The sequence below is a fragment of the Sus scrofa genome, chromosome 2 (assembly GCF_000003025.6).
Source record: "Sus scrofa isolate TJ Tabasco breed Duroc chromosome 2, Sscrofa11.1, whole genome shotgun sequence".
Taxonomy (NCBI): domain Eukaryota; kingdom Metazoa; phylum Chordata; class Mammalia; order Artiodactyla; family Suidae; genus Sus; species Sus scrofa.
This window is the reverse complement of record NC_010444.4, coordinates 14,295,314-14,309,772: the sequence shown is the minus strand read 5'-3', so window position 1 is coordinate 14,309,772 and position 14,459 is coordinate 14,295,314. Positions and strand designations below refer to the sequence as shown.

Genomic DNA, 14,459 nt, shown 5'->3' with positions numbered 1-14,459 from the left:
CACACCTCAAAGTTTGGTCGAAGTCATGTCTTTGATGCTCCCAGTCTGCTTCTCACCAGCTGAAACCTGCCACTTCACAGTGCTATTGGCAACAGATGCTGTTTCCTCGACTTCTTGTTGGGTCACTTTAAAGAGAATGATATAAAAGCTTAATGACTCTGGGGAAAGCCCAAAGTCCTTAACCCAAAGTCTCCCTCCATAATCAGAACCACTTCAGAGAACTGACAGATTTAATTTCCAGGTGCCTTTTCAATTTGTTTAAAAAAAAGTAAAAAAAAAAATCAACTTACTAAATTTGAAAACCAATTAATAGTTGCACCTGGAATCATAACACTAATCCAAAGCTCTTCAGTAAACATCTTCAGTAAACAGAGGTATGTAATTGTTTTTGATTGTCTTGTGCACTTGAATAATGTGCATATATAATTACATATATTTCACACAATTTGCTTGATGTGTAATATAGCATATATATTACAAAGATCTCTTTTTGGAGGTATTTATTGAATTTTAATTGTCCTGCTTTTTTAGAAGTTCCATTTGACTGGAACAGAGTGGATTCCATAGTACTATTGGGGTTCACTGTGTTTCATAGAGTCTCTGCTGATTTCTGGAAAAACTGGCGGGAAAAAGTTCACTTCTAGCCCATACCTGGAATGAAACATAGTGCAGGCTTTCTTTTTTTTTTTTTTTTTTTTTTCACTTTTTGATTGTACCCCATTAAGGTCGACTCTTGACCACTAATATTCTTTCTTATCCCTTTCACATTCCTACCCTTTCCTGTCCCCTCATTAATGCTTTATTTTCCGTCTCCTCCCTGCCTTCCCCTCCCCTCCTTCTTCCTTTGTAATACAATGTCCAAAAAGAAACTGGTTCATACTTTGAGAGGGAATTTATGAGCTGTCCACTGCAGATGCTTTCCTGATTTCATTGGGCCTTCTAATAGAGACTATGCTTTCCTTTTCCAAACCATCTGAACAGCTAGGCAAGAGAAAGGTAGATTCGGCTCCCCTTCGCCCCTGCTTAAAAGCTTCTATGGTGCTATTATGACCAACTCTTTGAGTCAGGTTCGGATCAAAAGCAAAGGGAAGCTTTGTTCTTCTTCTTCTTATTATTATTAATAGTTCTTTTTAAGGCTGCACCCCTGCCACATATGGAAGTTCCCAGGTTGGGGGTGGAATTGGAGCTGCAGCTGCCAGTCTATGCCACAGCTGCAACAACTCAGGACCCCAGCCTCATCTGTGACCCACACCACAGCTCGAGGCAACACGGGATCTGTAAACCACTGAGCGAGGCCAAGAATGGAACAGGCCTCCTCAAGGATACTAGTTGGGTTGGTTCCTGCTGAGTCACAACTGGAACTCTGGAAGCCATTTTCTTTGATCAAAGAACAGAAACGCACCAGCTGGTTCTCTAGAGCACATGCTCTCCTAAACAGACAGGCGGTGGGCGGGGTTCTCATGGAGGGGGAGGGAAGTGGGCCAGGTTTTCTTCATTGGGGAGGGGAGGAGGCCGAGTTCTCATCAGCGTGGGTGCGGGGGTGCAGTGTTCTCATGAGGCCAGCACAGCTGAGCAGCTCACGCTCCAGGCCTCAGTGCTGCACCACAATTGCAGGGCCCCTTCGCTCTCTTGAATTGCGGTGTCATACCCAAGGCTTCAGCACAAGGTTGCTGGGCTGAGGTGTGGCAAGGCCATTTCACAGGAGGAACTCTGGTCCAAAGCGCCAGGTGCCAGGGCTCCATGCACAGTACTCTGCTCTTGGGCAAGGAAAACAGGAGTGAGCACAAAGGCAACAAAAAAGGTGAGCCTGCATTTTATTAGCAGATTCTGTTTTCATTTCTCAATAGTTGTTAATGGGCTTTGCTGGTGATGCATCCTCTCTGCCTTCTGTCCTACTCCTCATCCTTAAGGGGCGCTGAGGGGCAAAGGTCCATTTTCTGTAACATCTTCCTGCTGATTTCCAGGAGTGTCATTGCCACACCTAAGGAGCAGAACTTTGCCTCCACTGCCTTTAGATGTGTGTGTTTGTTACCAGGCTTCAGCCCTAAGCGTTGGTCTCTATTTTTCTAGCCTTTTGAAGAGAAAGGATGTCAGATACTTGGAAACATGAAGCTATCTCAGTCTTTGGCCTGTTGGCAAGTGTGCCTTGATGTGGAAACCCACTACTGGGGCCTGAATCTCCCTGGTTCCACTTGTGTTATTTTTTGGAAGAGACGCTTCAGGTCAGAGAGAGGTTTCCACAAGCAGTCTAGGGGATCCATTGGAACCACACCCCAGAGTGTTTTTCTGGAGGTTGGGACTGGGATTCCCTTCTTCACTGGGATCTGATGTCCCCATGGAGTGATCCTGGGCAACTTGAGGCAGAATGGGAGGTTAGGCTCACCGAGTGGGGTTGTTCCACTTAGGGGTGAGCTGCTGGTTGCCCATGGTTTTAGGTGTATCCCGGCTCCTGGCCATAAGGAGTGTAGGGCCAAGTGGGTGGTTGCAGGCAACATCTAATTAAAATACTCTGTGAGGGCTTTCCTGGTTTCTTCTACCTGGAAGGCATACTTGGGTTGAGTCCCCATGGGTGGTTAGTCCAGATTCCTGTGCCAACTGGTTGACTTGGAGGGCAACAGCCAGAGGTGGACTTGGAGAAGGGCTCCAAGCCTAGTGCTTGATGTTCTACTATAATAGAGTTAATACAGCTTGCACTGAGATTTCCATTGGGAATACTCCCTAAGTGGTATTATAGCAGTCCATGGCCATATGCAAGCATCCATGTGTTTGTTGCATGGGTCAGACCAGCTAATTAAATGGCACAATTATGGGGAACTGGAATCCTTCAAATCTTTTATAGTTGCTTTTATCTTTGAAATTCATTTTAAAATATGATTTTAATTTTCTAATTTGTGATGTAGGGGCCCTTCTTATAGAACAATTTACATGAGTTTTTTTCAGATGCTGCATATACATATATTCCAATGATATATTTGAAGAATAGGGAAATAATCATAAGATAGATTCACTGACTTGCTACACCTACTCAGAGACAGTCTTGCACCAAAACTGAATTTATGATGTGGCCTTCAGAAGCCTTCCCTCTGGCTGGAAGATTATGATATTATTTCAGGTGACAGATTAGATATTGCCATCAATCATTCTCAAGAAGTTTTGAGTATTCATTCCCCTTTCCTCAACACATGGTCCCAAACTGATCCCTTGTCAACCTCTCCTCTCTCCCAGGAAGCCCATGCATCTTCCTGTAATTTGCTATAACCCATAATCCTGTCCAAGCTCCATGGAAATGGCAACCAGTGGAGGCTGCCAAAATATTGAGCCTCAGGTTCCCTTTCCAAATCCAGAATATCTTTACCAGAGTTAAGTTCTTCCCACCAAATAAATCGAACCGTTTCAAGGTCCGTTCCTCCAAAGTGTTTTCCCAGCTCTCACAAGTTCATCTTAATGAAGTCCTGCAGACACATTGGGGGTGTAGGCTACTTCCTTTCATATTCAGAGCTTTACCTGTGTTATGCTGAACTTTGATTCTATGTATTGGTCTCGATCTAATGAAGGTTGTGGTATCTGATGTTGAGCAGGGAACATGTGTCCTTTGAGAATCCTGTTTCAGGTGAAGTCATTGCTCATTCTCCAGTCAAGGGAACACTTATTTTGGAGCAAGGGTAAAGGAAGGACTCTGCCAGCCCAAAGGTTCAGAGAATTTAAAGGTTCAAGGTCTCAGCTTTTCTCACCTTGAGACACCTCAGACACATGGAACTATAGTAGCACCTAGGACTTTTGTCCCTGATGGGTAGCCCTGTGCTCTGTGCTTGGCTGCTGGATCAGATGCCATGTTGTAGTTCACATGGAACTATTTTGTAGATTGGAGGCAGGTGACCTTTCTCAAGCTACATGCTGTTTGTTTCCCGCTAACCCAACTACTGCGTCTTTGTGTATGACTCAGAAATTAAATTGTAGAATACAATGTTGATCATTTGAAATTTTAATCATTATAAGTAGGGATTTAAAGTCACTGTAATATACTAATTACTAATAAAACATTGAAGTGTTTTCCATTTAGGGGGAAGAAGTGTTTTATTAATTTTCATTTATTTATTTAGTTAGTTATGTATTTTTTTCTGCTGTACGGCATGGGGAGCAAGTTATACATACATGTACACAACTTTTTCCTCCCATTGTTGTGTTGCAATGTAAGCATCTAGACATTAGGTCCTTACCTAATATCTTTGTAAATCCATTCCAGGACCAACAGTTTGCATCTGTTAACCTCACCCTCCCAATCCCTCCCACTCCCTCTTTCTCCCCCTGGGGCAGACACAAGTCTATTTTAAAGTCCATGAGTTTCTTTTCTGTGGAAACCTTCATTTGTGCTGTATATTAAATTACAGTTAAAAGTGATATCATAGGTTATTGGACTTTCTCTGACTTATTTCAGTATGAAAATGAGTGAAATAGTTTCATCTCTGTTGCTGCAAATGGCATTATGTGGTTCATTTTTATGGATGAGTAGTATTCTATCGTGTACATATAACACATCTTCCTACTCCAGTCATTTTTCAATGGACATTTGGGTTGTTTCCGTGTCTTGGCTATTGTGAATAGTGCTGCAATGAACATGTGGGTGCATGTATCTTTTTTAAGGAGAGTTTTGTCTGGATATATGCCCAAGAGTGGGACTAGTGGGTCATATACGGTAGTTCCACATAAAGTTTTCTAAGGTACATACGTACTGCTCCCCATAGTGGCTATACCAGGTTACATTCCCACCAACAGGGCAGGAGGGTTCGCTTTTCTCCACAAGCCTTCCAGCCCTTGTTATTAGTGGACCTATGAATGATGGCCCTTCTGACTGGTGTGAGGTGGTATCTCATGGTCGTTTTGCTTTGCATTTCTCTTATACTCAGGGGTGTTGAGCATTGTTTCATGTGCTTGCTGGCTGTCTGTATATCTTCCTTGGAGAACAGTCTATTCAGGGCCTTTGCCGATTTTTCCATTGGGAGGTTGGCTTTTTTGCTGTTGCGTTGTATAAGCTGCTTGTGTAACCTAGAGATGAATCCCTTGTCCGTTGCATCGTTTGCAACTCTTTTCTCCCATTCTGTAAGGTGTCATTGTGTTGTCGTTTTGGTTTCCTTTGCTGTGCAAAAGCTGGTTGGTTTGACTAGGTCCCACTGGTTTCTTTTGGCTCTTCTTTCTGTTGCCTTGGGAGACTGACCTGAGAACATGTTCATGAGGTTGATGTCAGAGAGTGTTTTCCCTAGTTCTCCTCCAGGAGTTTGATGGTGTCTTGTCTTCTATGTAAGTCTTTCCACCATTTTGAGTTTATTTTGGTGCATGGTCGGAGGGTGTGTTCTACTTTCACTGCTTTGCATACAGCTGCCCAGGTTTCGCAGCAATGCTTGCTGAATAGACTTTCTTTTTCCCATTTTATGCTCTTGCCTCCTTTGTCAAAGATGAATTAACCAGAGGTGTCAGGGTGTGTGTGGGTTCTCTATTCTGTTCCATTGGTCTGTCTGTCTGTTTTGATACCAGTACCACACTGTCGTGACGACAGTGGCTTTGTGATATTTCTTGAAGTCTGGGAGAGGTATGCCTCCGGCTTGGTTTTTGTTCTTCAGAATTGCTTTGGCCATTCTGGGCCTTTTGTGGTTCCCTATAAATTGTTGGATTGTTTGTTCTAGTGCTGTGAAAAATGTCATGGGTATTTTGTTAGGGATTGCATAGAATGTGTAGGTTGCTTTGGGTAGTATGGCCATTTTTACAATATTGATTTTTCCACCCATGAACATGGACTATCTTTCCATTTCTGTAGATCCTCTTTAATTTCCTGGATTAATGTTTTATAGTTCTCCGCATATAAGTCCTTTACCTCCTGGGCCAGGTGTATTCCAAGTTATTGATTTTGGGGGGTGCAGTTTCAAAAGGTATTGTATTTTCGTATTCCTTTTCTAACATGTCATTGTTAGGATGGAGAAATGAGGCTGGTTGCTGAATGTGAATCTTATATCCTTCTACTTTGCTGATTTTGTAAATGAGTTCAAGTAGTTTTGAGGTTGAGTCAGCTTTTCATTTTCTGGCCACGCCTGTGGCATGCAAAAATCCTCAGGCCAGGTATATAATCTGAGGCACTCTTGGAAAGGAGTTCCCTGGCGGCTCAGTGGATTAAGGCTATGGTGTTGTCACTGCTGTGGTTTGGGTCTCTGCTGGGGTGCAGTTTCGACCCCTGGCCTGGGAACTTCTGCACACCCCATGCAGCCAAGAAAAAAATAAACAGATAAACTTGTAATGATATCTGCCCTATGGTCTTTTGTTTTGTAGAAATGATTACTAGGTTTCATGTTTATCTAGTTTAACAGCTTTATTGAGATAGAATTTATATACTGTATTATTCACTCGTTTGAAGTGTATAATGATTTTTAGTATAGAATCTATGCAAGCATCAACATGACCTAATTTTACAACCTACATTTCACTCCCCCAAGAACCCCATATCCATTAGTAGTCACTCCTCATTCCTCTCTACTCCTGTTACCAGCGGCCCTAGTCAAACCTTAATCTATAAGGATTTTCTTTTCTGGACATTTTTACCAAAAAAACAATCATGCAATATGTTGTCTGCTGTAACATTCTTCTTTCACATCACATAATATTCCTAAAGTTTCATTTATGATGTGGTAAGAATCAGTATTTCTGTTTTATTGCAAATAGTCTTCTAGGTCTTGGATGTGTCATTTATCCAGTCGTCAGTTGATTGACCTGTGGATTGTTTCCCCATCGTGGCTATTGTGAATGATGTTGTGGTGAACATTGGTGTGCATGTATCCTTGTGAATATATATTTTCATTTCTCTTGGGTAGAGACCTTGCTGGGTCATTGTTATTATGTATCCTTTTGAGGAACTTCCCAACCATTTTCCAAAGTGGCTGCATCATTTACATTCTCACTAGCAATATAGAACAACTCCACTTGTTCTACATACACACCAGTACTTATCACTCTGTATTTTTTGATTCTAGGCATCTAGTGGGTATGAAGCTTTATCTCATTATGGCTTAGGGTTGCATTTCCTAAAGATGGAAGTTGTTGACCTCTCTTATCTGCTTTTGCCCATGTGTTGGTTTGTTTGTTTGCCTGAGGCCACAGCATATGAAAGTTGCCAGGCCAGCATTTGAACTCATGCCACAGTAGCAACCCAAGCTGCTGAAGTTACAATGCTAGATCCTTCACCAACTGTGTCAGAAGAGAACTCCACTTTGGGCCATTTGTATATATTCAGTGGACATATGCTTATTCAGATGTTTTGGCATTTTTTGACTGAGTTATTGTCTTTTTATTAATAAGGAGTTACTTATATAATCTGGGAACAAGTTGCTTACAAATGATTTGCAATTATTTTCTCCCAAACTGTGGGCTGGCTTTTCACTTATTTGATAGTAACATTTTTATTACCAAAGTGTTTCACTTTGGTGAAGTCCATTGTAGCTGTTAAAAATTACTATTGGGTACCAATTTTCAAATCACATTTCTGTATATCTTTATTTGTGGAATGATAGTCTTAATAACAGGTGCTCTTCTGCTTGTTTTCTATAGAAATTATCACTAGATTTGATGAATTGTTTTTTAGGGAGACTTAGTAAGTGTTTTCAATACAATTCTTTTTCTGAGCTAGATTTTATGAAAATGATACAGATTTTAAACATATGGTTTGATGACTTTTGATAAATGTATGTATTCATGTAACTATCAACAAATGTTTGCTCTAGAATACTTTCATTAACCCCCAAAGTTCTGCCAAGTCCCTTTTTCAATCTGTTCCCCTGATGCAACTGTTCTGAATTGTATCACTCTTTTAGTTTTCCCTATTCATGAACTCCATATAAATTGAATCCCAGCATTGACTCATTTGTGCATGCTTTCTGTTTCTGAGCTTCATGCTAGGGCATCCCTAATTAGTCCATTGCTTTTCTGGGTTGAAGTTTTTTTCTATTATATCTATTCTGAAAATTTCTGTCTTTTAAATATAGCATGTTTGCATATAATGTGATTGTGAAAATGTGGGGGTTTAAGTTCATCCTGTTGCAGTTTACTTTTGCTTTGTCTCCTTTATTATGTTCTCTCTTTCCTCTCTTCTTTTGAGCTGAGCAGGTGTTTTTTGTTTAGCATCCAATTTCGGTCTTCTCTCTTGACATCTTTATTGTCATAGCTTATATTTTTTAGAGGAGTTTTAGATTCACAGTAAAGTTGAGCATCAGACACAGAGATATCCAAGGTATGCCCTGTCCCATTCACACACTGCCTTCCCCATTTGTAACAACCCACAGAGGGATACATTTGTTCAGTCGATGCAGTTACACTGACACATCACTCTCAGCCAAAGCCCAGAGCTGACATTAGAGTTGACTCTTGGTGTTGGGCCTCACATGGATATGGACAAATGTATAATGACACATATCCAGCATCCACCATTATTGGCCCATATGGAAGAGTTTCACTGCTCCACCTGTTCATCCATCCCTCCGCTGTGACCCTTCACCACCACTGAACTTTTTATTCCCTCCATAGTTTTGTCATTTTCAGATTGTCATACGATTACCATCACACAGTTTTTTAATCCTTTCAGATTGGTTTCTTTTACTTAGTAACATGCATGCAAGTTCTCTTCATGTCTTTTATGTCTTCATAGTTTTTCTTTAGTGACACTGATTCATATGTGTCTGGATATACCAGTTTTATTGAAGGACATCTCAATTGCTTCTGAGTTTTCTCAGTTAAGAAGAAAACTGACCTACTCAAACTGACAAGCTTTGGCACAACAAAGGAAACCACAAGAAAACCAAAAAGGCAGCTTACAGAATGGGAGAAAATAGTTTCAAGTGATGCAATGGACAAGGGCTTAATCTCTAAACTATACAAACAACGTATACAACTCAAGAGCACAAAAGCCAACCACCCAACTGCAAAAATGGGCAAAAGGCCTGAATAGACATTTCTCCAAAGAAGATATACAAATGGCCAACAAGCACATGAAAAAAATGCTCAACATCCCTGTTTATTAGAAAAATGCAAATCAAAACTACTCTGAGGTACCACCTCCCACCAGTCAGAATGGCCATCATTAGCAAGTGCACAAATAACCAATGCTGGAGGGGATGTGGAGAAGAGGGAACCCTACTACATGGTTGGTGGGAATATAAATTGGTACAACCACTAAGGAAAACAGTATGGAGGTACCTCAGAAAACTAAATATAGAACTACCATATGACCCAGCAATCCCATGCTTTGAGATATCTCCAGACAAAACGTTCCTTTAAAAAGACACATGCACCTGTTTGTTCATTGAGCCGCTATTCACAATAGCCAAGACATGGAAACAACCTAAATGTCCATTGATAGATGAATGAATTAGGAAGATGTGGTATATATACACAATGGAATACTACTCAACCATAACAAAGAACACAATACTGCCATTTGCAGCAACATAGATGGAACTAGAGACTCTCATACTAAGTGAAGTAAGTCAGAAAGAGAAAGACAAATACCCCATGATATCACACATCTGGAATCTAATATATGGCACAAATGAACCTTACCACAGAAAAGAAACTCATAGCCTTAGAGAACAGACTTGTGGTTGCTAAGGAGGAGGGGATTGGGATGGACTGGGAAGCTGGGCTTAATAGATGTGAACTGTTGCCTTTGGAGTGGAGAAGCAATGGGGTCCCGCTGTATAGCCGTGGGAACTTTATCTAGTCACTTGTGATGGAGCATGATGGAGGATGATGTGAGAAAAAGAATGGATATATGTAGGCATGACTGGATCTCTTTGCTGTACAGTAGAAAGTTGAAAGAACACTCTAAAGCAGGTATAAGAGAAAAAATAAAAATCCTTTTTAAAAAAGGAAGAAAACTGCTATAAAAGTGCATTCAGATTTCTGTGTGGCCATAAGTCTTCAATGCCTTTGGGAAAATGCAAAGGAGTGTGATTCCTGGATGGAATTCACTGTCCACACCCATGATATAACATACCCATATAAGTTTCAAAGCATAAGATCCTCCCCTGAGTATTTCATTATTTACTTTAACCTATTAATAGGTTAACATTCACTAACTTCAACTGCTTACACTCTCTGCTTCCCAACCATGTAAATGTATCACCCTTAATTTGGGCCCTCAATTGTATAATTGCAATAACTGAATCTTCAAACACTAAAACTTGTGAAATTCAAAAGAAGCCTGTGCCACCTCCACATTCAGAAGGAATCAAATTGGTAACATCAATTTTACCCAAAGAATACCACTATAAGTATAAATCCAATAGTCAACGCCTTTCTAAAGTCAAAAAACTACTTCAGAAGTAGAATTTTGTCTTTATATTTTGCCACTGTTAGAAGAACCTAAGGAAACATACGGTAAGAATTCAAATTATACCACACAAAGGTTGAAAATCTGTCATTTCCAACAGTAAGATTCTCTCTGATTTGAACATGGTACTTTGTGCTGAGTCAGGAAGAACATTCAAGTTGAAGGTCCGTGTTCTGACAGATGTGACCACAGTGTCTAATAAATAAAACTATTGGAAAGATGTCAGTCAGGCTTTTGGAGAGAACCTCTTAGGCTGTGGATGTAAGCATTTAAAAGTGTAAATATAAGCAGAGAAGACAAGAAGTCAACATGAAGGATGACAGTGAAAACATTAGCTCAAAACCACTGTTAGGCAGGCGGGGAGTGGGAGCAGGGAAACGGCAGTGAAAAACAACTAAAAAGCAATGAATCTTACATTCCTGTTTATCCCTGGTATAAAATTGAAAACTGAACAGTACCTAAAAACGAACACTAATCAGCATATGTGTTCACAGTGCTTCTTTTTCTGAAGGAAACTGACACTAATACCTATGATAGGATTACATTAACAATAAAAGATAATACTCTCCAGGGAAAACTGGATCAATCTAAGTGGTGATGAAAACCGTTGAAACTTGTATTCATTTTTTGTCACCTGAGATAAACTGCTTGTTCCATAGCATCCTCATGGCGTTTTTCACTTCTGCATTCCTCAGCGTATAAATCAGAGGGTTGATCAAAGGTGTTCCAACTGTATAAAACACAGCTATCATCTTATCCATGGGGAAGGTGGTTGCAGGGCGTGTGTATATAAATATGCAAGGACCAAAGAACAAGATGACCACAGTGATGTGGGAGATGCAGGTGGAGAGGGCTTTTTTCCTCCCTTCTGCACTGTGGTTTCTCAGAGAATACAAGATGATGACATAGGAGACCATCAGCATGACAAAACTCACTGTACAGATGGCTCCACTATTGGACACCAAGAGTAGGTTGGTCACATAGGTGTCTGCACAGGCAAGTTTCAGCAAAGGCTGTAAGTCACAGAAATAGTGATCAATCACATTGGGACCACAGAAAGGTAAGCTCAGGGCCAGAAAAATCTGAGCTGAAGAATGCACACAGGATCCTATCCAGGCCACAGCCATCAGCACACCACAGACCCGGTGGCTCATGATGGTTGTGTAGTGCAGGGGCTTACAGATGGCCACATAGCGGTCAACAGCCATGAGGATAAGGATGAAGATCTCCAGGCAGCCAAAGAAATGGGATGAAAAGACTTGCACTATGCATTCATTAAAAGAGACAGTGGCATTTTTCAAAAGGGCATCTGCAATCACTCTAGGAGCAATGGAAGTAGAGAGGAAGGTATCAGTTAAAGATAAGTTGAAAAGGAAGAAGTACATTGGACTCCCAAGTGCCCGACTGGTCCTGATGGTAGTAATAATCAGCAGGTTACCCATCAATGTCCCCAAGTAGAAAATCAAGAAAGTGACAAACACTATTTTCTTCTTAACAGGATCCTGTGCCAACCCAAGTAGAAGGAACTCAGTCACATTATTGTTCAGCTGCATGATTTCATGAATGAGGAGAAGGGATGTGTGTGAAATGGATTATCTGCAATAAAATAAAGAATTACAATATGGCATGATCTATGCTACTATGAAACATTTTAAGTCAATATAAATATTGCTTATGAGGCATATTCTAGCTGTGGTTTCCCAATAATTTGTTTGTGTCTTCTAACTAATAATGCTTTGTTTCTCAATTTGTAATGACCACTACATAGGGTCATGTTGAGCCTCATATAAGCTTGTGGATGGTAAACTCTCTTGTAAAACTCTTTAACTGCAATCCCTTGTTAGATTTGACATGGTTAATTTTTTGAATATATAGTTAATATATATGGCTTATTTCATTATTTGCTTTGTTATCTTTTGGCCATATTCAATACACACTGAATCCCGTGTTTTGCTTTGTGCATCATTCATCATTTAGAATATATTTGGCTGCCTTAAAGTAGTACCCCAGCCTTGGCACCTAAAAGATACCTTGTTTCATTCATTTATCCTTTTCATATTTGATATGTATATATTTTTTAAACAGTATGTCATTTATAAATATAAATGTGCTTCATCTCTTCCATACAAACTCTCTCAGATCTCCAGCTTGAAAAGAGGAAAGACATATTACCTTCAAATAATCTGTTGCAAACGTCAAGCATCTTTATATGTAGTCCTTGGCATATATAATGAACAGAAGGAATATTCTTTGTTATTTGATGATATCTCAAAAATAACTATTGCTATTTTTTCATTCTCCAATTTGAAAAGCATGTTTTAGAACACTCAGATTTCCTGAAGTTACACTTCTAAATGAAAGGGAGGTCATGTTTTAGAAAATCAAGCTTTTACTTAAGCATGTTACCAATGGGGTGGTTTTCTTTTGGGTGAAGATGTCACCTGGCATTTGGTGTAGGGTCTGATCATAGTGATATTCATCTCATTCTGGAATCTGAAAACCCCATATTCCTAGAACAGAGCAAAGAGCAGAAGAAGGAGGGAAATTCATTTTCCAAAAGAGTCAGAATAGATAGTCAGTAACTGATGTCTTTGTTCCATTTGTATTGTCCTGGCAAACAATTATTCAGCTTGAAATGTCCCTTCTTTCAGTGAAGAGTTTGTTTTATTTCACATTTAGAAAGAACTGTTACTGTGGGGTCATTTCCAAAACCAGATTTTTTTTCGTTAGTTCTTTCTTGTGAAGATGATGCTGGCAGTGGCACTCTATGAAAGTAAAAATATAGACTGGAATGTAACATATTTAAATATAATCTGGAAGATGTGCTTATTCCAATCTGCTTCTCCTCTATCCTATCCAACCTTCAATATGTTGTCTCTAAGTTGTGAGCAGCCACGGCACAGATTATGATAAGCTAACTAGGCACGAGATTTCCTTTAAACATTTTTCCCTTCCAGAGGGAATTTTCTTCTCTTCAACAGAGATGAAATGCCTCTCATTTCACCAAAAATACAAAACAAAACAAAAACCCCTCTTGGGAAAAGGTCTAATCAAATTATTCACTTTGGGTTTGGGTTTCCAATTATTAAAAAAAAAATCTCTGGATTTATACATAATCTTAAGGAAACAGAGTCTTGGTGTTGGTATCTTAATCATGTCAATAAGCTCTTTCCTCCATTATTAATTTAAAAGTGACATATCATAAAGTATTGAAGCTTAAAATATGTAGGCACTAAAGGCAAGATGATGGGATAGTCTCTGTCACTTCAGTATTGCTTGATGTTGGTCACTCCTTTGAATATACAGTTTTCTGTTTGTATGTTACCAAATCTATTTCCCTATCCTTTACTAGGACAATAATATTTCTTTTATTTTACATTTGTATTTGCATATTTAAGATAAACTAAGATTCATAAATACATATGATACATGAAAAATAATTATGAATCCCCATCAAATATTTGGTATCACAAAGACATGGATATTGCCACTCATATCTGCAGAAGAAGGAGTGAAATTAGTTTTCCAAAAAGCCCATTTCTCTACATTCAAGTTCCAAGCACTCCAGACTACATTAGCCACATATTTAATAATTTATATGAAAAACCTTTTCTGTGTCCTCAAGTACATGTCAGTGGTTCTCTTTGTATCCTACAAAAGGGAATTTTAACCTATTTTGTAATCTGAAATATGTTAAAATATAGAAAAGGCTGTAGTTCTCCAGTAAACTATGTTAATGTCTTTGTATAATCAGGGTCTGTCCTTGATGCAGTGCGAGCATGTAAAAATCAGTAGAAGGATCACATGAGATCTCTATCATGTAAGTAGTGTACTAGCTAAAGATTAAAAACACATAGGTGTAGAGTATCCACACTCATCTTGCCCTCTGTTTTCTTCATGGAATGCCTTTCCATTTCTAGCTGTTGAACTTCTAGGAACTTCAGGACCAACATGCTAAGAAATATCCTCTAGAAGGCCTTTAGTGATTACCTGTGAGAGAGGAAATGTATCCTCTGCTCTCTAAAGGCCTTATGTATGACATTTCTTGTAGTATTACATCATATAGCTTACAACAAGAATGTGTGTGTTTATTTTA

The 14,459-nt window shown here is 39.5% G+C and overlaps 2 protein-coding genes across 3 annotated transcripts in view; one reads left to right on the top strand and one right to left on the bottom strand.

The window, feature by feature from the left end:
* LOC110259269 (olfactory receptor 4C46-like) overlaps positions 1,457-14,459 on the top strand; it is a 65,808-nt gene continuing 52,805 nt past the window's right edge. Inside the window, exons 1-2 of one of the 2 annotated variants that reach the window (XR_002341484.1) lie at positions 1,729-1,801; positions 11,862-11,943. Coding sequence is in view for 1 of the 2 variants with exons in the window: in XM_021083051.1 (XP_020938710.1) it covers positions 1,741-1,801 (61 nt within the window). In the remaining variant the exon portion in view is untranslated. Of the gene's footprint in view, positions 1,802-11,861; positions 11,944-14,459 lie in introns of those variants that run through there. The other variant, XM_021083051.1, reaches the window with a different exon arrangement.
* Positions 10,984-12,546, bottom strand: LOC110259270 (olfactory receptor 4C16-like). Its single transcript, XM_021083052.1, has one exon. It carries the CDS (start codon positions 11,914-11,916, stop codon positions 10,984-10,986), a length of 933 nt encoding a protein of 310 aa, XP_020938711.1. The 5' UTR covers positions 11,917-12,546.